Source organism: Scardinius erythrophthalmus (genome assembly GCF_964197995.2).
Source record: "Scardinius erythrophthalmus genome assembly, chromosome: 9".
Classification (NCBI taxonomy): Eukaryota; Metazoa; Chordata; class Actinopteri; order Cypriniformes; family Leuciscidae; genus Scardinius; species Scardinius erythrophthalmus.
The window spans coordinates 10,467,881-10,490,162 of NC_138229.1; the positions used below are offsets into that span (position 1 = coordinate 10,467,881).

At 36.4% G+C, this 22,282-nt stretch overlaps 1 protein-coding gene across 1 annotated transcript in view; it reads left to right on the forward strand.

The window, feature by feature from the left end:
• myo10 (myosin X) overlaps positions 1-22,282 on the forward strand; it is a 47,772-nt gene that overhangs the window by 12,431 nt on the left and 13,059 nt on the right. The window contains exons 3-20 of the mRNA XM_081374210.1: positions 376-534; positions 9,729-9,916; positions 11,254-11,391; positions 11,480-11,621; positions 12,201-12,285; positions 13,479-13,582; positions 14,265-14,394; positions 14,533-14,651; positions 15,808-15,954; positions 16,051-16,151; positions 16,268-16,334; positions 16,423-16,515; positions 16,725-16,793; positions 17,383-17,465; positions 17,645-17,753; positions 18,236-18,316; positions 20,829-20,953; positions 21,554-21,668. Coding sequence (XP_081230336.1) covers positions 376-534; positions 9,729-9,916; positions 11,254-11,391; positions 11,480-11,621; positions 12,201-12,285; positions 13,479-13,582; positions 14,265-14,394; positions 14,533-14,651; positions 15,808-15,954; positions 16,051-16,151; positions 16,268-16,334; positions 16,423-16,515; positions 16,725-16,793; positions 17,383-17,465; positions 17,645-17,753; positions 18,236-18,316; positions 20,829-20,953; positions 21,554-21,668 — 2,055 coding nt within the window. The remainder of the gene's footprint in view (positions 1-375; positions 535-9,728; positions 9,917-11,253; positions 11,392-11,479; positions 11,622-12,200; positions 12,286-13,478; positions 13,583-14,264; positions 14,395-14,532; positions 14,652-15,807; positions 15,955-16,050; positions 16,152-16,267; positions 16,335-16,422; positions 16,516-16,724; positions 16,794-17,382; positions 17,466-17,644; positions 17,754-18,235; positions 18,317-20,828; positions 20,954-21,553; positions 21,669-22,282) is intronic.

Here is a 22,282-nt window from a genome sequence, read left to right on the forward strand (position 1 = left end):
TTTAATAAAAAAGCATTAACAGCCATGTGTCATATAAAATAATCACATTTATAAGTAATACATTTATCATGATAATGTTCTGTCAGCTGGTTATTATTTTTGTCTTTTATTTTGAAGAAGAAATGACCAAATAAATAAAATGGTAACGCTTTACACAAAGTCTCATTTGTTAACATGTATTAACTAACATGAACTAACAATGAGCAATACATTTGTTACAGTATTTATAAATCTTTGACTTTAGAGTGGTAACATATAATAATCTTAAAAAAAAAACTTTGTATATTGCTCTGTTTTTTGTTTTTCTCATGGTCATTATTTTTATTTTATTTGTACAAATACTCAGTAATATGCATTCAAATGTGTTTTGTTCAGGTGTACACCTACAAACAGAACGCTGTGAGCAGGCAGAGGGTTTATCCAATGCACAGCAGCAGCATCACTGGGGTCGAGGACATGGCAACCCTACAGGACCTACACGACGGGGCCATTCTACACAACCTGCAGCTCCGCTACACACACAAGAGCATATATGTGAGCAAACACACTAAAATCACACCTTAACCATCTCATTTGTTTATCAAGCATGCATTGTGTGTGTACAAGTGTGTAAATGTTTCAGCTGTGGTGAAAGACATATTTGTCAAGGATACCGGGTTGTTGTGCAGGTGGCTGGATGGCTTTCTGCTCTTTAATGTGTCTGTCAAAGTAAAATATATTTGCTTAATTACACGTCTCTCTCCCTTTCACTCTTTTCTTTATACTGCCTCTTTGAGCCTTTACTCACAACAGTGTACTGTGTTCTTCTTTGGGCCTGGTTCAGCTGTGTGTGAGTGTGTGTGTGTGTGTGTGTGTGTGTGTGTGTGTGTGTGTGTGTGTGTGTGCGCACGTTGTCGGGATGTGGGCTGTGCCAAAAGCAGTTAGTCTTGTTCCAGATTTCCAGACTGACTCTAAGGAACAGAGTTAACATGCTACTGCTGACTCTCTGAATAACATCTACACTCTGAAGTCTTTATTTCTACAGATCTGCATCATGTCCGTTTAATACATGATTAGAGATTGTATGTGTGTGCATTTAGTGGGACTTCCAGGTTAATGTCTTCACTTCTGTGTAGTTGTATTAATAGGGATTCACCTCAGAATTCTGTCATTCTGACATAATTTACTCACCCTTGTGTCATTCCAAACCTGTTGGAGTTGCTTTCTTCTGTGGAACAGAAATGAATAAAATGTATTAAAGAATGTCCTTGTAGCTCTTTTTAACATAATAAATGGCTTCCATCATGAACTGAGGCTGTCATGCTTTAAAAAGGACACAAATGCTCCATAAAAGTATGAAATCATGCTTAACTGGATTAAGGATTCATTGAAAACATATGATTTAAAAGAGTGATTTGTGCGCAAATCGAACACGATTGCTTCTCTCATGAATGTGCCAAGAAGAGCTAGGGCAGATGTCAAGACTTTCAGTGAAAAACGACTTAAATTTCAGTCTGCTCCTCACGCAGTGCTATCGGATGACTTTATAGCACATGAGACTTTTTTTATAATGCTTTGATGGAGCTTATTTGTCATTGCAGAGCTTGACAGCGCAAAAATAGTGGCCACGGTAAGATCCGTTAAAAAATGTAAAACAACACACTGATGTCAGTAAATTATGTCAGAATTTTCATTTTATGGTGAACTGTTACATAGTTTAAACATTTTCATTTTGAGTTTACAGTTTGAAATGATATGAGATATGTCCTGTCAGTGAGTTGTTTTATTTGTCAAACATAATGAAGACAATAAAGTGTGGCCAGTAATTGGGATTTTTCATTGCTACCAAATAATAATAGAGTAAGAATAATAATTTAAACTTTCATCTTCATGTACAGATACAAACATAACCTGTTTTGTCCTGTCATTGAGTATTATGACGTAATGATACAGGAGTCGATCCAGGAGACAACTCCTATCTCTCTGTCTGCCTCTGCTATCTGTGACATGAGGCCGTGTGATTGGATCAGTTTGAGTGTGAGCTAACCAGTTAGCTAAGAGTGTGGGTGTGGTCTGCAGGTATGAGATGGTTATCACAATAATGACAGTTACCCACTTATCATGAGAAAATACACACTTCCTCTTTCGACATTACTTTTCTCACACCTTGTTATTGGTTAGAAAAAGGACTAAAAGGACTAAATTATATATATATAAACATAGCTTTAGTGACATATCTTCTTACACCAATTATGCGTAATAACCTAATAACATGTAATGTAAATGCCTTTAATATGTTCAATTATCAGTTGAATTTCAAGCAAAACCCTAGTGTCACGATTACATTTTTAATAAAACAATGCATTCATCAACATTTTGACAGTTTAATGAATGTGCGCATGTCTTTGTCACATGTCGGTTTATGTTTTGATGCCAGTGAAATTATTATTATTCACATTTAACATTAAAGTTTGTGTTTATATATATGTGTGCATATATGCATCTGTGTGTATATGTATATACACACACACAGACATATATAATAATATATACTATATATAAAAACAAATATATAAACACACATACAGTATATAAACACAAGCTTTTGTGTTAGATGCGATTAATCGTGATTTATCAATTTGACAGTACTCTAACACATTTTTTACAGTTACTCTTATATACTCTTATACTTATCTTACTCTTATTTTTTTAATAACCAGTGTAATATACATGTGCAAGACTAAACTGCGTTCACAAATTTTCAAATTTCATAACATTTTCACATTTTCAGGCCCCCAAAACGCCGTTGTATTATAAATGAATGACCAAAATGCATAAAAAGTTTTCGTTTTTAGTTGAAAACGGCATAGTGTAAATGGCCCTAAATGTTCGCTTATAAAATCACACGAAAATCTATCTCAACCCATCCTCATTTGTAAACCTAAAGAATTGATGGGCTAGTTAGGGCAGCCGACACAGGTCTGCTAAACTGATTGGCTAATTGGTGACATATGGGAGCAATCAGAACGAATTAGGGTGTTATTTGTGTGTGGTGTGTGTGGTTTGTTTTTGGTGGTCTACGAAATGTCTTCTGTAACTTCTATATTATATAAAAAATTAATTTATAAAATCACAGATAGTTTGTTTACCTATTACTAAGGTTAAAGTTATTAGTCTCAGTACAAATAAATTGTAACATTCTCAATGGCAATAAAAACATACAAGTAATGATGAAAATAACAGCGTCTGGTTGAGCATGTGTGTGTATTTCATCTTCTGGAATGTGTGTCTCGCTGAGATCCGATTCCACAGCATTTAAAACACAAAGACGTTTCTCTCTCGCTCTCACTCTGATTATAAACAGCTGTGGACTTTTTTTTGGCTTACATTTGGACAGAAAATGCTAGAGCAACTTCCCACATCAAACACACACATACACACACACGAGGGGGGCTGGTGATCCAGAAAATGTCTTTTGCATGTGAGGTTTACCTCCTTTTCATTTTATTGCTCTCTCTCTATTTCTTTTTCAGCCTCTCTCTTTCCTTGTAATGCAAGCATGTAGCAGGAAATAGTTCTGCTTCAGTTGGGCCGGATCATGTTTCAACTCTCACCCTACACACTCGTTTTAACATTGAGAGGGTGTATGTGTGTGTGTGTGTGTGTGTATAATGTGTCTGAGTTTATTATGCATCACTATGCATAGCACTCACTTCAGCTGTCTCTCTAGACTGCAATCTCGTTTTTGCTTCTGTCTGGTCACGTAGAACTAAAATTCTGTTATCATTTTATCTCCCTCAAGTTGTTCCAAATCTATATGAATTTATTTTTCTGCTGAACACAAAAGAAGATATTTTGAAGAATATGGGTAACCATACAGTTTATAGGCCCCATTGACTTCCATAGTATGGGGAAAAAATACTATGGAAGTCAATGTGGCACATCAACTTTCCGACATTCTTCAAAATATCTTCTTTGTGTTCAGCAGAAGAAAGAAATTCATATGGTTTGGAACAACTTGACGGTGAGTAAATGATGACAATTTTTATTATAGGTGAACTATCCTTTTAAAGATATTAGTAGCACCATTGGACTGAGCCCAACAAAAACAGCAATGCACACATTGATGTCCTTCACTCCCAATTAAACCCCTCAGTGTGCTGTTACACACATTTGCAGACACACCCAGGGGAGGTTATAGGAAGGACGTGGCTGCTGTAGACCTTCATTGCATTTCTGAGGTAGCACTTGTGGAGACAAGACCCTCTTGGGGGCATTTGGGGGATTTCACTGGGGTAGTATGTCACACTTTGGCTGAGTTCGATATAGCATACTATCATATCACTCTTACTATTTCTGCCATATCTTTATATGGTTGAAATAGTGAGAGTAGTGTGCTTTTCTAAATTCAGCATTGTCTAAAGGGGGTTTCACACTGGGCATGTTTGCTGTGGCCCGAATCCAAGTGCGATTGTTACCTCTGTAATAATTTGGTGCTATTGTGCACAGCAGAGCAAAGAACACTTGGGTGTTTTATATGTGTGTTGCATGAAGGCAGCTTTCTGCTGCTTGCAGACAGACAACTTTTGATGAGACAGCGGATTGCAAGCCATTAATTTGTCACTCAGATTGCGCTCAGAGCCGGTTCTAGACATTAGGAGGCCCTAGGCAAAATTCATGTTGGAGGCCCCCCACCCCCAATAAAAAAACACTTGAAACAAATATGATTCCTAACCTTTTTATTTATACAACATTTAATTTTAAAAGCAGTATATTTTTACTTACACAGTACATAAGTTTGGACACATTACTATTTTTAATGTTTTTGAAAGAAGTCTCTTATGCTCATCAAGCCTGGATTTATTTGATCAAAAATACAGAAAAATAATATAGTGAAATATTATTAAAATTTAAAATAATGATTTTCTATTTTACTATACTTTATATTTCTGTGATGCAAAGCTGAATTTAGTGCCACGTGATCATTCTGATTTATTATCAAATGTTAGAAATGGTGCTTAATATTTATTTTATAACCTGTGATACTTTTTTTCAGGATTTTTGATTATTAAAGAGTTGTTTTAAAAAAGTCTTCACTATCACTTTTTATATATTTAACACATATATTTTTTTTTCTGTATTTTTGATCAAATAAATGCAGGCTTGTAGAGCATAATAATAAACTTCTTTCAAAAACATTAAAAATAGTAATGGGTCCAGACTTTTACCGGTACCGTACATATTAATCAAACTTTATCTACGGTAATCTCTTTTTTGTTTAATGAAGATGTTATTGTTGTTGTTGTTATTTTGCTGTTTTATTCAATTTATTCACAGTTCCAGAATCCCACTTCAGTAGATGAGCATAAGTGCTTTTATATTGCATTGCTACCTTAAATATGCTATACACAAATCAAGTGGAAGAGAAAGACACGATCGCTACTGAGCAGAAAAAAATATATAAAGTGAAATTATTGGCGTAATGTCAGGAATCTAATCATCAGCAGAATTTAGAAGATAGACCCATATATATGAGATCCTTTAGACTATTTGAAACATTTAAAAATGTTGTAGTGTGTTGGCTTTTTAACTTAGAATACAGACGTCTTGTCTTTTAATTTTGTAGCTTTTTTACTAGTCAGCTCCCGACGCGATGTTATTCATTGTACGCGCAAATTCAAAGCGTCGCGTCTGGGCACGTTAATGACGCTCGCGCTCTTTTAAACTCGTAATAAAGCGGTGAATGATTTTTCCAGAAATGACGCTGATCTACAGTACAAGTTTATATTTAGAATACATTGCAATCACTCCAAAATAGATGACGACAACTCTCACACCTGCATTATGAGCTGTGCTTCTTTGTGTGCTTATTAGGCTTTAGCCTCGCAGCATCTGATGGATGCGTTCGTTACACATACTTTCAGAAGCCGGCACACATTAATTGGTTTAACTGCAGTAATGTAACAGTCTATGGTTAAGATAAACATCGTCACTATTTATAGTGAATTAATAAATATTGAAATAAATTGTAGATAGGACATTTGTACTTTTTTTTTTTTTTTTTTTGTCCCTCTGTCTGGGCCCCATCCCGCCAATCGGGCCCTAGGCACGTGCCTAGTTTGCCTTTGCGTTAATCCGGCTCTGATTGCGCTTACTCTGCACTATTACACTGCATGCTCAATCTCGGCCGTATCCAAGGTAAATCATGACCACTGTCATCTCTTATATGTGTTCTGTCGAACTAATGACGTTGTCATCGACTAAAATGCATGTACAGGTTACTTTATTACCTGAACAAGTGCAGACATGAGCCAGGGTTGTATTCACATTTGGCGTGAAGTGCGCCACAGTACCATTGCAACCGAATTCAGACCACCTCCTACATCAGGGTTCCTCAAACTCGGTCCTGGAGGGCCACTGTCCTGCACAGTTTAGCTCCAACCCTGATCAAACACACCTAGCTGTGAGTTTCTAGTGATCCTGAAGACATTGATTTGCTTGCTCAGGTGTGTTTGATCAATGTTGAAGCTAAACTCTGCAGGACAGCGGCCCTCCAGGACCGAGTTTGAGGAATCCTTTCCTACATCTAGTCTTGGGTTCGGTACAACCGTGCATTCCAGTGTTTGCATGGCAGCTTTCACATGACTAATTTTCCATGCAAACCGTGATCTGTTTCGAACTAAAGCCTCATTCAGGAAATCTATGGCTATCCGCTTGTTAAGTCATGACATATTGAATACTGTTTCAGGATCCAACTGTAAGGCTGGAAGCTTACACTGCTATTTTGAACCAATAATTGTAACAAAGGGCAGTTGAAGGATGATGTGTATAATTCAAACATTTATCTGACTCCATTAAAGTTGTTGTTATTCTTTAACCTCTTATTCTTTAAAGGTCTTTCTTAGGACTGATAGGAAAATTGAACCTTAACGTTTAGATAATGAAAGTTACCACTTTAGCTTTCAACATCATCAGTGATAAAAGGAAAGATTCTCAAAGCCTTTATAGCAGGCAAAGATATTTATTAAGTTACATGTTTAAATATACAGACAGTAGAATGGAACAACATACTGTATAGAAAACTTAGTTGGAACAAATAATGCACTGTTGTGCAGAGGAGGCCGTAAAAGCCTTTCTCGTAGTATGAGGATACGCACCGGTGTGCGGGAGTTGTGGGGTTAAAGCCTGTCTCCCAGATCAACAGTTACCTTTCCTTCTTATACCCTGAGCAAAGCATTGTTAAACATAAGTGGAATACCAACACCAAAACTGACGGACAGGAAACCAAAAGATGAGGCAAATGTGTGGTGATCAAGAGGGGAGAAGAACATTAACATATTCTCCTCAATGCATGTTTAACCAATTGTACCTAGATTGTACATTAGGATACTTTGATATCTCTATAAAGTTAACCACCATTCATTTCAGTTTATAAGCTGTCAGATGAGACCAAACATGGCATAGTTACATATTAGAACACACCAGTAAATAAACAGTATGTAGTTGAAAGCATATGCCCGGTGAAACAAATGGTACAGACGTGTCATTGAGGTGCAAATGACTCTGTCTCTCCTGACAGAACCATCCTGTGCCTGGAGTGTCCCAACAGTCCTCAATCAGCATATTGATGAAATCCCTTGCACTAGATAGGCATTAGCATACTGTGATGATGAAGGCCATTGTGACACGTTTAATACACATGTATACCTTTAAAAGGCTTTTTGAAGTACTAGGGCAGTAAAGAGTTCGGCCCATATTTGCTCAGCCCTACAAATCCCTCCTCAGTGCATTTTAAAGTGAGAATAATCATTTGCCATTTCTGGACATACGGTGTCCCAGACAGCAGTATATTAAGCTAATCTACTGGTGGGAAAAACCATTGTTCTTATACAGTTTTACAGCCTACTTTTAAAAAACAATAGACAGTATTTATTGTTCAGTATTTGTTTTTAGCGTTCCAAGCATAGATTCTGTCACCTACATTCTGAGACACCAGTGCAAAAAACAAACAAAAATTCAGATGAATTGCTTCATCTGTCCTGTACTAAAAAAGAAGGGAATCCCACCAGCCCATTCAGAACAAACTGATAACACCTGTGTCTCAAGGAGACGGCTTTCCCTCTTCTGAGGACCACATTCTGACAGCTTAACGTCTGCATAAAACTTCCTACTATACTGTACCTGTTTTTCATTTGCCTCTTGCTGAATTACAGTCCAAAACTATTACTATAAAACCTACTGTGGAAATTCATGTTGCTGATTTGACTGAACAAACCTCATAAACGAGACATGCAAAGCTTATTGAAAAGTCATCCTTTGTAGATTATGTGGGAGAAATTTGATTTTTACAGTCATTCCCATCAGTAGAGTCACATTAGTAGGAAACAGCTACAGATGTTCCAGCCTTAATAAGTCTTTATTGTTTCTTTCTTCTGCAAAACACAAAAGAAGATATTCTGAAGAATGTTTCAACTGTTTTTGTCCATTTAATGAAAGTCATTGGGGTACAGAACAACATTGGATCCCACTGATTTTTATTATATGGACAAAAAAAAACTAACGTTTTTAAAATATGTTCTTTAGTGTTCCACAAAAGAAATTCATACAGGTTTGGAATGACATGATAAATGTGATGTTATTCCCATCAAGATGTGCATACATTTTTGGTCAGGATCTTATATTGACAATGCATAGTCAAAGTCAAGCACTCTGTGTCAAGTTTACTTCAGCACATCCCAAAGACTTTCAATGAATTTAAGGTCTAGACTCAGATGTACCAATTCATGTGTGAACATGATTCTTCATGCTCTTTCCCAACCATTCTTTCACAACAATTTGAGCCTGATGAATCTTGACCTTGTCATCCTGGAATATGGCCATGATGTGTTTTCCTTCATGGTTGTTTAAGAAATGAAGAACTACACACTCTATCAGTTAGGGGTAGAAGAACTGTTGCAAACACATAATATGTTAGAAACATAATCTTTGCAATAATGATCCAATCTAAGGGGCAGATTTACTAAACAGGGCAAATTAGGAATTCCAAAACAGCACCAATGGGAGTGGAAAGTTCTGGGCGTGATCTACTGATGACGCGCAGATTAAAGAACACAGACGCAGTCAGATTATTTCCATAATGACCAATGCAATCTACCAGGTAGCGTCTGGTTTAAGTCATTCTTTTTTTGGGTTGGTAAAAAATGGCGCAAAACACCAGTACATTGACGAGAGCAAACCTTAATTTAAATACTCTTCTCCTTTTGCGCCTGAAAGGGAAATACAAATGCATTAGTAGAGTTGTTAGTAAATCTGGCCCATAGACTCTTAAGCATTTGCTTATTCAAATTCAAACAACGCTTTTTTTTTTGGCTGTGCAGTGTATATTAAATCTGGTTTAATATCATATTAATTCAAATTTCATCTTCAGTCATACATGTATATATGATAATACGTATGATATGATGATAAGAGAGATGCAGGAGTGTATCACAAGCCCTAACTCATCTGAAAATTTGACCGTTTAGGTGCCAATTTGCACTTATTTGGTATTCAAATCAAAACATCTCAACAGCCAATCCAATCTTTGCATCAGTGGTTAGAAAAGTAGGTCAGTAGACACCAAAACACAAGCACATGTGCACATGCTCACAAACACATGCAGAGGGTGTTTATAAAATATGGTTGTTCAAACTTGTGTTTCTATTTTCCTCATCCTCTGTCTGTCTCTCTATTCTTCTCTCTATTTGCAGACGTATATCGGCTCTATTTTAGCAGCAGTAAACCCTTATCAGAGTCTGTCAGGGCTTTATGACGGCACAGCTGTAGAACGATACAGTCGACATCACCTGGGCGAAATTCCCCCTCACATCTACGCCATTGCAAACGAGTGCTACAGATCCATGTGGAAGCGCTCCAACAACCAGTGTGTGCTCATCAGGTGTGTTTCTGCATGCATTTAACAAACCAGTGGTTTCAGCGAGCCTCATTTTGAATGCTCTGAAATGAGTTTTATCGCTTGCGTTCTCATTTTAATTTAGTTTTTTTAGACAGTCTGACCTTAAAGTTTTCCACCATGACCTTAACCCTCACCTCTGACCTCTCACTACGGTGTGAGGTCAAACTCATGGCTACCTAACAGCACTCATTACTCAAGCATGCAGAGGTTAAAGGTGGCAGACTGCTGTGTTGTTCTCAACGCTGCAGATCTCTCATCAGCTTTAGCGAGAGCCGACATAGAGGATACAAATTGGCAGAATACCTGACCGCCATGGCTAAGCCTAGACTATGAAAAGTCCTGAGCATGTACAGACTCAGCAAACATGCGGACACCGATAGGGCTACCATAAAAAGACAGGCTTTGCTCTTACTGCTTAGAAATCCAGGTAGAAACTGAAGTATGCTTCTTACACTCAAGCTGTAACTACACACGGTTCCAGAACGCTTTCTTTTGCCATTTTTGCAAACCACAACAAAGAATCGCACTGGAAATCTAATACCTACAAACTCCCAGACCTGTTGGATGAAACCACAGGGAGTGCAAACAAGTCTTGCCTTATGAAAAGGGCAATGGGTAGGACATAAAAACAAAAGCTTTGCACAGACATATCATACTTTTACATCATTTTGCAATGATACTTTTGGGTTTTACACACTTTATATGTCTGTATCCCCTTTAAAATGATTTTTTCATACTATAGGTTTTGCCCTTGTATATTAATTTTGTGAATTAAATTTGATGTTAGTGCAAAATGACACACATCAGTGTTTTAAACTGTATTTAAATGTCTAAAATTTTACCTCAACCACTTGTGTTTGTTGAAAATACACTTTTTTGTTGAAAGTGTTTGTTGAAATACACTTTTATTTAAGAGTTGGGATCTACAGTAATTTGTGGATAGTGGTATATGTACCCTGTTCAAATGTTTGGGGTTGGTAAGCTTTTTAATGTTTTTGAAAGAAGTCTCACCACGACTGCATTTTTTTATCGAAAATGCACCAATCGTATATATTGTACGGTAAAACTGCTGTCACTTTTGATCAATTTAATGCAACCTTTCTGAATAAAAGTATTTCTTTAAAAAAAGTTTATTCATGCTTTAACAATGTGTTAACTCTTTTTATTGAGCCAGTAAAGCTTCTTGAATCTTGAAAGACTCCTTGAATGAGACCCATAATGCAACTGCCCTCTGCTGATCACATCAGCTCATTACAACTCTTTCCGCTAATATTCATCTCTCAGCGCTGACCTTTTCTGTATGTGTGTTTGTGTGTCAGTGGGGAGAGTGGAGCAGGTAAAACTGAGAGCACAAAGATGATTCTGCGCTTTCTGTCTGCAATGAGTCAGCAAAGTGTGGCGCTCTCAACTACAAAGACGGCGTCATCACATGTAGAGGAGGCAATTCTGGAGAGCAGGTACATATGCATATTCAATAATACAAAACCTTCGATATACAGTGTGCTCACTCGTTTCATTGAATTTTTCATCTCTCTGTCTCTGTAGCCCAATAATGGAGGCGTTCGGAAATGCAAAAACTGTTCATAATAACAACTCTAGTCGCTTTGGAAAATTCATCCAGCTTCATTTCAGCCAGCATGGAAACATCCAGGGAGGAAGAATCACAGACTGTATCCTCTGTTTGGATGTGTCAGCTGTTAGTTCATCTCTGTAGCTTTATTCATCCACCTGTACTGTGGTGCCACTTGTGGCTATCAGTAATCACACTCGGATTTTGAGTTATTTTGTATCTGATAGTTTGTGATGTGCGATCCCGTTCAGCAACTAAAAACTCACACACGCTGTGATCAGTTGGTGACTTTTCTAACAACACCATTGCACTAGAAGTGCAGATTTCAGAAGTAACAGTCCTGCAAAGCACAGTACAGAAAGCACCATCAATGCCCAACAGCAGCAGGATTCATTTTCTAGGCTGTTTTAGCCAAAGCATCTAGTCATCTGAGGTGACTTTAAAGATACTTTGTTTATAAAAACATGTAATATCAAGATCTGCCCTGAAAGAAAATATGGTAATTTGCAGAGATGGTAATGCTCTGATAATGTCTCTTTTTGCATTTGCCTTGACTCTTTATTTTCAACACACAGACCTTTTAGAAAAGGTGAGTTTTTTTAATAGTCATGAAACTTTTGCATGTTTTTGTTTGCATGGTCATTTATGTGATCATGTCTTCATTGGACTCTTATTTTCTGTGTGCATTTCTGTCAGAATCGAGTTGTGCGTCAAAATCCTGGTGAAAGAAATTATCACATATTCTACGCTCTGCTGGCCGGAACCAGCGCAGAACAGAGGGGTGAGTCTGGGTTGTCTAGTGTCTACATTGTCCACGTATTTCTGTTTGATATCTCTTCTTACCCTTGAGTTGGAGACTGAAGACCCGTCACCCTTCAAAGTACTTTCATTTTTAAGGGCGATATAGGTGACCTTTAATCTGGAAAAACATATTTATCTGGGAACAAATTAACATAGACTTTGTTAACACCAGTGTTATTTAGTTTCATAGAGATGCTATTATAGATTATATTCATATTCTGAATGTTTTTATTTCTATATATTTAATTTACATTTTTCTATTTTTATTGTTTTTGTCATTTGTATTATAAATGTCTATATGTATTTAGTTAGTGGATTTTAGTAAGAGAAAGAGTTTAAGTCGAAAGTTTTATTTATATTTTATTTTATATTTGTTTTTATTAATATATTTTTCATTTAAATTTTGAAACAATTTCTTTGTGTTTTTATCATTTTTATTACTTTAAAAAAATATGTCTATGTTTTAGTTCATTTTTATTTCAGTTTTAGTTTAAGTTATTTTAGTATATCAAGTTAGACTAAATTAAAATGAGAAATGCTTTGGTAACTAGCTGAAATAAAATATGTAAAATATATGAAAAAAAAAATATATATATATATATTTTTTTTTTCAGTTAACTTTTATTTAAAAGTAACTTTTTTATGGTTTTATATTTTTAGTTTTAGATAACTATAATAACCCTGGTTAGCACTGAAAAATAAATATGATTTGCTTTTGAAATGCAATTTTTTATAGTTAACTGCCATTTATGGATGGAATCATATCCATTTGTTCAGACTTGTATCTACATTGGTTGGCTCATATGGCCTTCACTCATTCGATACTGAATACAATGATGAGAGCCATGTCTGAGCGCAAATGAATACATTCAGTTAGTGATAGACTGCACTTTTCTTTTTAACATCGCAAGCAACTAAACAGGTTTTTGCTGCCTGTCTGAACCAAGTCACTTAATATTTCCCCTCTATTTTAATTTTAGATGAAGGATATCTGTGTTATTCATGGTTTTTTAGTTTAGTCACCTAAGCCAGGGTTCACCGTCTGCTGACGTCACTGTCGAATGAGATTGAGAAGTCAGAAGGTCACACTATCACAGTGAATCAGTGCTGTTTGCGACACAGTATCAGTTTGTTTAAGATCTGTGTTTATCGCTCTCACTTATTTTCTCACAGAGTCGTTCTCCCTCTCCCCTCCGGAGGGCTTTCATTATCTGGGTCAGTCAGGATGTGTGAAGGACAAAGCCATTAATGACACTGAGACTTTTCAGGAAGTGCTGGTGAGACAGTCACAACATGACAACACATCACTGTATGTCTACTGTACAGCACATGAACGCACACACACCCACAGCAACCCACTGCACTACTGTATAAGCACTACTGTATTTTTCTTCAATTATTTAATTAGAGTGTATTGTTTGGATATTTATGGATTTTACAGATTAATGGCAATAGCAATTAATATCTATAATCTATAACGGATTTCTCTTGTCTCATCCAATGAGATGCTATGATTTTGCATATATGTGTGTCTTATTCTCACCAAGGCTGCATTTATTTACAGTAACTGTTTTCTATTTGAATACATTTTAAAATGTAATTTATTCCTGTGATGCAAGGCTGTATTTTCAGCATCATTACTCCAGTCTTCAGTATCACGTCATCCTTCAGAAATCGTTCTAATATGATGATTTGGTGCTTATCAATGTTGAAAATATTAGTCATGCTTAATTTTTTTGTGGAAACGTGGCTTAATATTTTTGTAATACATTTTTTCAGGATTCTTTGGTGAATAGAATTTTTTTTTTATTGATTTGATTAATTGAATGCATCCTTTCTGAACAAAAGTATTAATTTCTTTCTCAAGTATTAATTTCTGACCCCAAAATGTTGAAATATAGTGTGTAAAATATATGGTTCTCTTGTGTTTCAATGCTGGTTGACTGTGATTTGTGTTAGAATGCTCTGAGGACAATGAAATTTGGAGAAGAGAACATCAAGGAGGTGTTGAGGCTCCTGTCGGGAATCCTGCATATGGGAAACATCGAGTTTTTAACGGCAGGTGGAGCACAAGTCTGCTCTAAAGCAGGTAATCACTTCTCCACTCTCTTCAGCTCTGTTTCTCTTTTGTCTTGATTTGGCATTCATGAGTTGTTGTTTTTTTTGACATTACTGTACTGATTATAATTGCATTACATTTATATTCATACAATCTGTGTATGTGTAGCTCTCAGTAAAGCTGCAGATCTTTTGGGCTTGGATTGTACCCAGCTGGCTGAAGTTTTGACCCACAGATCCATGATCCTCAGAGGAGAGGAGATCACCACACCCCTCACTGTAGAGCAGGTAACAGGGTGTTACACACTCACTAAACAAACAAAGTTTGTTTACACGCTTAAACAAAGCACAGTCAAACAAGCATTCAATTGTAATGTGAAATTGTAAAATCATACATTACAACTTAAAGGGTAAGTTCACCCAAAACTAAAAAAATTACATTAATTACTCACCCTTAATTTGTTCCAAAGCTGTAAGACTTTCATCATTCACCATTAATATGGATTAGTTTTATGATCTTTTTATCAACTTTTTGAAGCGTCAAAGTGGTAGTTGCGTGGACTGTCAATGGAGGGACAGAAATCTCTTAGATTTCATAAAAAAAAAATCTTAATTTGTGATTCGAAGATAAAGGAAAGTCTTGGGTTTGGAACAATATACCTTTTACTTAAATGCCAGTGTATTACAGTTAAGTGTAAGTATAAGTATAAGTGTAAAATAATGAAATTAAAATTCTTCCAGAACTCCAGTCCATCATATAACAGAGACTGAGAAAAGTGTTTTATTAGGTTCAGCAGTGCAATAGAGATTTAATCAGAATACTTCAGTAGTCACCAGATACTCTCATTCCCTCTAGAGGACTTCACATGTTACTGCAAATCTTTATTAAACATTTCACCCTCCTCATTTACCCTTTTATTACTGTATGGACACAGGTTTAAAGTTTGCTTCCCATTAAACATTACAACTTGACCTCTTAACACAGTATTTCCAAATACTTTTAAATACAATGCCAATGTTTATATTATGTATTTCTGTTAAAAATACATTAAACACAACATATAAAAAGACATGAAAGTAAAAACACAATAAATGCAGTAAAGCAATTAAATATTGAAATACAAAAAAATATATTTTAATAAATAAATATATAAATATTTAAATAAATAATACATATATACATCTTTAAATAAAGAAATACAATACATAAACAAATAAATAGCCTTTGGCACAAAAAAGTGCTTTTTTCAGGATTTTTCTACAAATGGCTTAAAAGCAAAAAAAACTTCATGTGGAATATGTTGTCTTTTGAATTGTTTTCATTATTCAGTTTTAAACCTTAACTAGTCATGTTTAATTCAGTAATAAATACTTAAATTCCCTTCTGTAGTCAGAATAACATCACAAATATGCGTGTGTGTGTGTGTGTGTGTGTGTGTATTAGGCGGTGGACTCACGGGACTCTATGGCGATGGCTCTCTACTCTCAGTGCTTCACTTGGATCATTCGGAAATTGAACAACCATATCAATGGCAGTGAAGACTTCAGATCCATCGGTATACTGGACATCTTCGGGTTTGAGAACTTTGAGGTGAGAGTCATGCTGACTTGTTTCAGACAGAGGTTTTAACCCACTGGTCATTACTGATGTTATTCCACTCTTTTATATTTCCATTCTCTCTCTCAGGTGAACCGGTTTGAGCAGTTCAACATTAACTATGCAAATGAGAAGCTACAGGAGTATTTCAACAAGCACATTTTCTCTCTAGAACAGCTTGAATACAACAAGTAAGTCATTACAAATATAAACATACCCAATGCATCACCAACACCATCAACCAAAGCACAGGGTGAACGTCTAATTCTCTGCCGTTTTAATACTTTCTTTGTGTTTGCGTTCATAGAGAAGGGCTGGTCTGGGATGATGTCAACTGGATGGACAATGGAGAGTGCCTTGATCTCATAGAAAAGGTAAAACACAAACATAGTCACTCAAAAACACTGTCTACATTCTGATGTTCTAGATCTGAGTCTGTCTGTGCTTGTGTTTTCTCTGCAGAAGTTGGGTTTGCTTGCTCTTGTGAATGAGGAGAGTCATTTTCCTAAAGGCACTGATGGCACATTGCTGGAGAAACTCCATAGCCAGCATTCTGTACGTCACACACACAGACACACCCACACACACACACACTCATTTTCTGAAGGGCTTGCTTGAGAAAGAACTGTAGGCAGGAATGTACCCAAATGGAGGCGACCAAACAAACTCATATTGATCAACCACTTATATGAATATTGGGCATAATCATCAACTTGGATATGATAACTATGATCACTAATCTGTTTCTCTCTCCATATCATTAGAGGAATCAGTTCTATGTTAAGCCTCGTGTTGCAGTTCATCAGTTTGGAATCAAGCACTACGCAGGAGAGGTACAGCACCATGTCTACTGTTTTACTTACTTACTTACTTATTTATTTATTTTAGTTGAATTGAACTTCCACATATATATATACATTTCCTTTAAGTGGCATTTTGTTCATATATCAAATGCAATTGTGTAAAACACAATACAGGTAGGTCATATCCTATAATATGTGCAGGTAAAGATATTGTTTATTCAATTTATACATTTTTTATAAATATTTTAGAGAGTATTTATCTTATAAAAGGGTCAAGAAGCATTATTTATTAGCATACATAGCATTTTATTAAATATTTGATTAAATAGACTTTTGATACAATATGGTCTGTCAGTTACCAGCCACCAAGTTGGTGATCACAGTAAAATACAAAGAAATACAAAGAGTTTTTATATATTGAAAATGGTGCAATTTTTAATAAGAGGGTGTGGTGGTTTCAAGTTTTATTTTGAGAAAAGAAAGATAAAAATTGTAGTATATTCACTTGTTATGTGTTATGGTGTATATAGTGGAGAATGAGGGGGAAAAGAATCAACGCTGGTCAACGTCACATTGCAGGTGTCATGTCTCTGGTTAACATCCTGCTTTTTGTCTGCAGGTTGTGTATGATGTCAGAGGAATCCTGGAGAAGAACAGAGACACATTCAGAGATGATATTCTCAACTTACTCAGGGAGAGCAGGTGTGTGTGTGTGTGTGTGTGTGTGTGTGTGTGTGTGTGTGTGTGTGTGTGTGTGTGTGTGTGTGTGTGTGTGTGTGTGTGTGTGTGTGTGTGTGTGTGTGTGTGTGTGTGTGTGTTTGTATGCAGTTGTGTAACTGTCCTCAATGAGGCCATGTATTCACACGTTCCTGTTCTCTCAGGTTGGATTTTGTGTATGATCTCTTTGAGCGAGTGAACACCTGGACTGGACAGGACACAGTCAAGTGTGGCTCAAAGTATCGCAGACCTACAGTTAGCTCCCAATTTAAGGTAAGAAACTACAACTCTCATAATGCTTTTGAACAGGTAAACAACAGTTACATTTAAATATAAGTGAATGTATAGATGCAATTTTTTACTCTTACACTTTAAAAAGTGTATTAAGCGATTGTATGTTTATCGTTTGTTTCTAATAACCTCAAACATTAAGTATTTATTAGTATATTATGGCCTGGTTTCACAGACAGGGGTTAAACTAAGCTAGGATTGGGCCTTAGTTCAATTAGGACATTTAAGTAGCTTTTATAAATGTGCCTTAGAAAAAAACATTACTGGAGTGAATCTTGAGACACAACAGTGGCATTGACATATTTTAAGAAATGTCAGAGTAAGTTGCTTTCAGTTAAAACAGCAAAAACATGTATTTTAGTCCAGGACTAGCTTAAGCCTTGTCTGTGAAACCCCCAGTAAGTGCATTTGGTATACAACGTTTTAAACTATCTGTAACAGATGATTTATTTCTATCTACCCAGAATTCATTGCACTCCCTGATGTCCACCCTTAGTGCCTCCAATCCATTCTTTGTACGCTGCATTAAACCCAACAATAGCAAGGTACGTGTCACAGACACAAACATATGAACATTAGATGTCTTCTACTTTGTGTCTGTTTGTATAACATTGGGTTTATGTTGCGTTCAGGTTTGAAATGAATTTAGATTATCACTTCAGAGTTGTTTTGTTTATTTTGAGAATGCCAGTCGGATCTGGTCACGTTTATGGGCCGGGTTCAAGTGCAGACATCTAATACAAACACACCAATTAGACACACACACACTATCAGATGGCGATTCTGTGTATGGCTGTATATCTCTTTGTGTTTTCATTCAGTAGTGACAAAGGGAGATCATAAACTCAGTGTGAAGATTTAAGACTCCTTTGAGAGACACACACACATGCTCTGCACACTTTTCTATTCCGACTGCATTGGACCCGAGGCCATTCAGCAGACTGCCTATTAACTCTACAGCAGATGTCAGACTACATGTGTGTTTTGTGTTTGGTAGTACCTCTTTGTTCAGTTGTTTGAGGTCAGTGCAGAATTGATGTGTTAATGGGACACATCAATTCTGTTCCATTCTACTGTCGCTTTCAGATCGGGCATAAACAAATCTATGCTGAAGTAAATCAATATGCAGTTGCCTCGTGCAGAAGGCACAAGTATATAGTATATATAAAATATAAAACAGCAAAAGACAAAGCTAACAAATAATGTAATAATTAATAATGTAGAATATTTATTATAACAGTTAAAACTAACATGATGACTTATTAAAACTAAACTTAATTTACAGCTACTTATGTGTAACATGTTTGACTTTTGCCACCAAAAAATTTGACTAGATTTGAATTGTCTTTTTTCTTCTTCTTTTTTTCTTTCTTCTTTTTCTTGAAATTTGGCTTGACTTAATATAGTAAAAAAAATTAAATGATTAACTAAAATGTATATATTTTTATTAAATTATCTAATTTACAAAAACATATATATGGCATCTATTAATTTATCTGTTTTCTATTTATCTAAATATTTAAAATTAATTACAAATTAAAATATTCTTCACTAAAAATAGCTTATTATAAACAGCCAATGAATGAATTAATTAATTTTAATGTACAATTATGTATGACATTATATATTTGTCTGTATGTCTGTCTTTTTGTCAAGTTCACTTCGCTGTATGTCTATGTCTCTCTATCCACTGTCCCCCCACTTTATTTGAATGTAAACAGCTGGGGTGGCTTCTGCCCCTTTTTTACCCACAATGCATTTCCCTCCAACACCCCCCTCCCCCCTTGAGCACAAATTAGCCCAGCATGGGTCTGATCTCCATGGTAACCAGCAGTGTGTGAATGAGAGCGGAGGGGTTGGGGGGGGTGTACGTGTGTGAGCTGACCAGTTGATCTCTGGCTTGTTGTGAACATACACTCACTCAGAGCTGCCGACGGTCACAGGATGAGAAAGGACACTTTTCTGTACAGTAAGAGACTAGTTTATATATTATTAAACTAAACGTTTAGCCAATAGCAAGTTACATTGTTGATGTAGAAGAACAGAACTGATACAGTGGTGTTTAGACAGATGCTGAGAGTTTTTCCAGATGTCTGACTGCTGTCTATCTGTTTACCTGTTGGATAATTAAGAAGCTTTTGCTTATTAAAGAACAGATTTATGAAAACTGTTCGCTATGTTCTCATGGTTTGATTCTTAAAGGGATAGTTCAAAAAATGTCAATTCTGTCATCATTTACTTGTGTCGTTGCAAACCTGTGACTTTCTTTCTTCTGTATAACATAGATATTTTGAAGACTGTTTTTGCCCATACAATAAAAGTCAATGTGGTCCAAAACAACTTACATTGTATGTACAAAAACATTGATACATTTTTCAGAATATCTTCTTTTGTGTCCCACTTTAGAAAGAAAGTCATACTGGTTTTGTAACAATATGATGATGAGTAAATGATGACAGAATTGTCAGTTTTGAGTGAACTATCCTTTTAATATTTGTAATATGTAGCTAGCATTTGTTTTGCTGGGAGACAATTAAAGAGAAACTTTGTCCCTCCCCCCATGAAGTACTCTGACATTGATCCTGTCTGCTTTCTGTGACTTGTGCTGCATGTATCAGTATGTTAATGTGCCTCTAACTATAATGAATGATTGTGTGAGTGTGAGTGTGTGTGTGAGTGTGTGTGTTGGTATTGACCTTCCTCTCACAGTGCTCATTCACCACTCATCTCTTCATCTCACTTTCATTCGCCAGTCCTTCTGGTTCATTCCTCCTTCCACAGAGATGACATTTAGAAGCGGGGATCACAGCGCCCCGTTTCCGACCTCACCCCCACACAGGGTCGGAGGTCAGGGGGAGAGGGGGTGATGATGGCCCACTTAGTGTGTTTGAAGAATGAATCCACTCAAAACTCAACCAGTCTATATTTGAAAGCGGAATTAATTTAGCTAATTTAGATTTATGACCTATAACTTGTCTGAAACTGAAACACTTTTTTAAACGGAGCAAATGTGGTGATTTTAAATTGTTAAAATGTCTCTGTCACTCTCTTTCGCAGATGCCCGATCAGTTTGAGCAGTCTGTAGTCCTCAACCAGCTGAGATATTCTGGGATGTTGGAGACGGTTAAAATCAGACGTTCTGGGTTTCCAGTCAGGAGAACGTTCAGTGATTTCTGTTCCAGGTTTGTGCCCCAAAAACTATAAACTCGCATATTCCTACTGAAAATTATCAATTCTGAAAATGTTCCATTCCCTCATTTTTATCAAATGAAAATGCAAAGGGGATGTTTATTCAAAGTTTAAGGTTTTCCAACATGTCTTTAGGCATAGTTAAATGAAGTCAATGTCATTCTTTTCAGTCCAAACAGTCCTCCTTTCTATGCAAATAACACTTTTAATAGAATGCTTCTTATGCACAAAACCCACGCTGTTTGACACCCAGAATTATCATTATGTTATTACTGCTTGCTTTCTGTTTTTACTGCATTTCCTGCATCTTTGAATGGTAATCATATAGTGGATACATGGACACAGAGTTGAATGCAATATTGGCATATATAAAAGTAAGATCCATTTTTAGGCTGTGGAAAGAGACCAGTCAGTTTGATATGTACGGAATTGGATGTGCAACAAAACCGTTCCCAATTTTTGGTCACACAATGTATCATAATTTTGCATTGTTCTGTCCCCATGAAAATAAAAGGATTCACAGTGTTAACTGACTTTATTGTGAACCACCTTTGCAGGACAGTTCAATCACTGTTTTATTTTGTTTTTGCCAGATACTATGTGTTGATGAGGGGCTTGGCTTTATCAGATGACATCAAGGGGCGGTGCTTCCTTCTGCTGCAGATCTATGACAACAGCAGTGCTGAATGGCAGCTGGGAAAAACCAAGGTGAGAAACATCATGTTCTTTGAAATGTGTGACTGTGTTGGTAGCTGACACAAAATACTTTTGGAAAGTTCTTCACAACACAATTTAATCATCACTTTGCTAACTGTCAACCCAAGTTAACAGGTAACCTAAGATATATGCCCTCCCATTCTCTCCATTCATTTTTTTAACGCATCAGCTATCAAGAATACTGAATAGGGTGGTGCATAAGCAATTGGAAAAATTTGGTGCAAGCTTTTGTGAAAGTGAAGCAGTTTGAAAGATGCTTGGATCTAAACCTAATAATTTATTGGTTTTATACTCTAGATCAGGGAACGGCAACTGGCGGCCCGCGGGCCAAAACTGGCCCGTCAGCAATATTTTCTGGCCCGCCGGATTATTTTGGCAGTCCTAAATGCTGTACAAAACTCTTCCACTACTTGAGAAAAGCCGTAGTCGCGCGGCGATTTCACCGCCGCATACTGTGTGAAACGCCCATAGGGAATCATGCGGTGCAGGATTACATTTTAAAGTATAACTGTGCGTTCACAACGGACGCGAATAGCGCGTCAAATTTGCGCCTGCCGCGTCTAGTTATACGCTTGACCACTTTGTGTCCATTCGCGCGTCAAAAG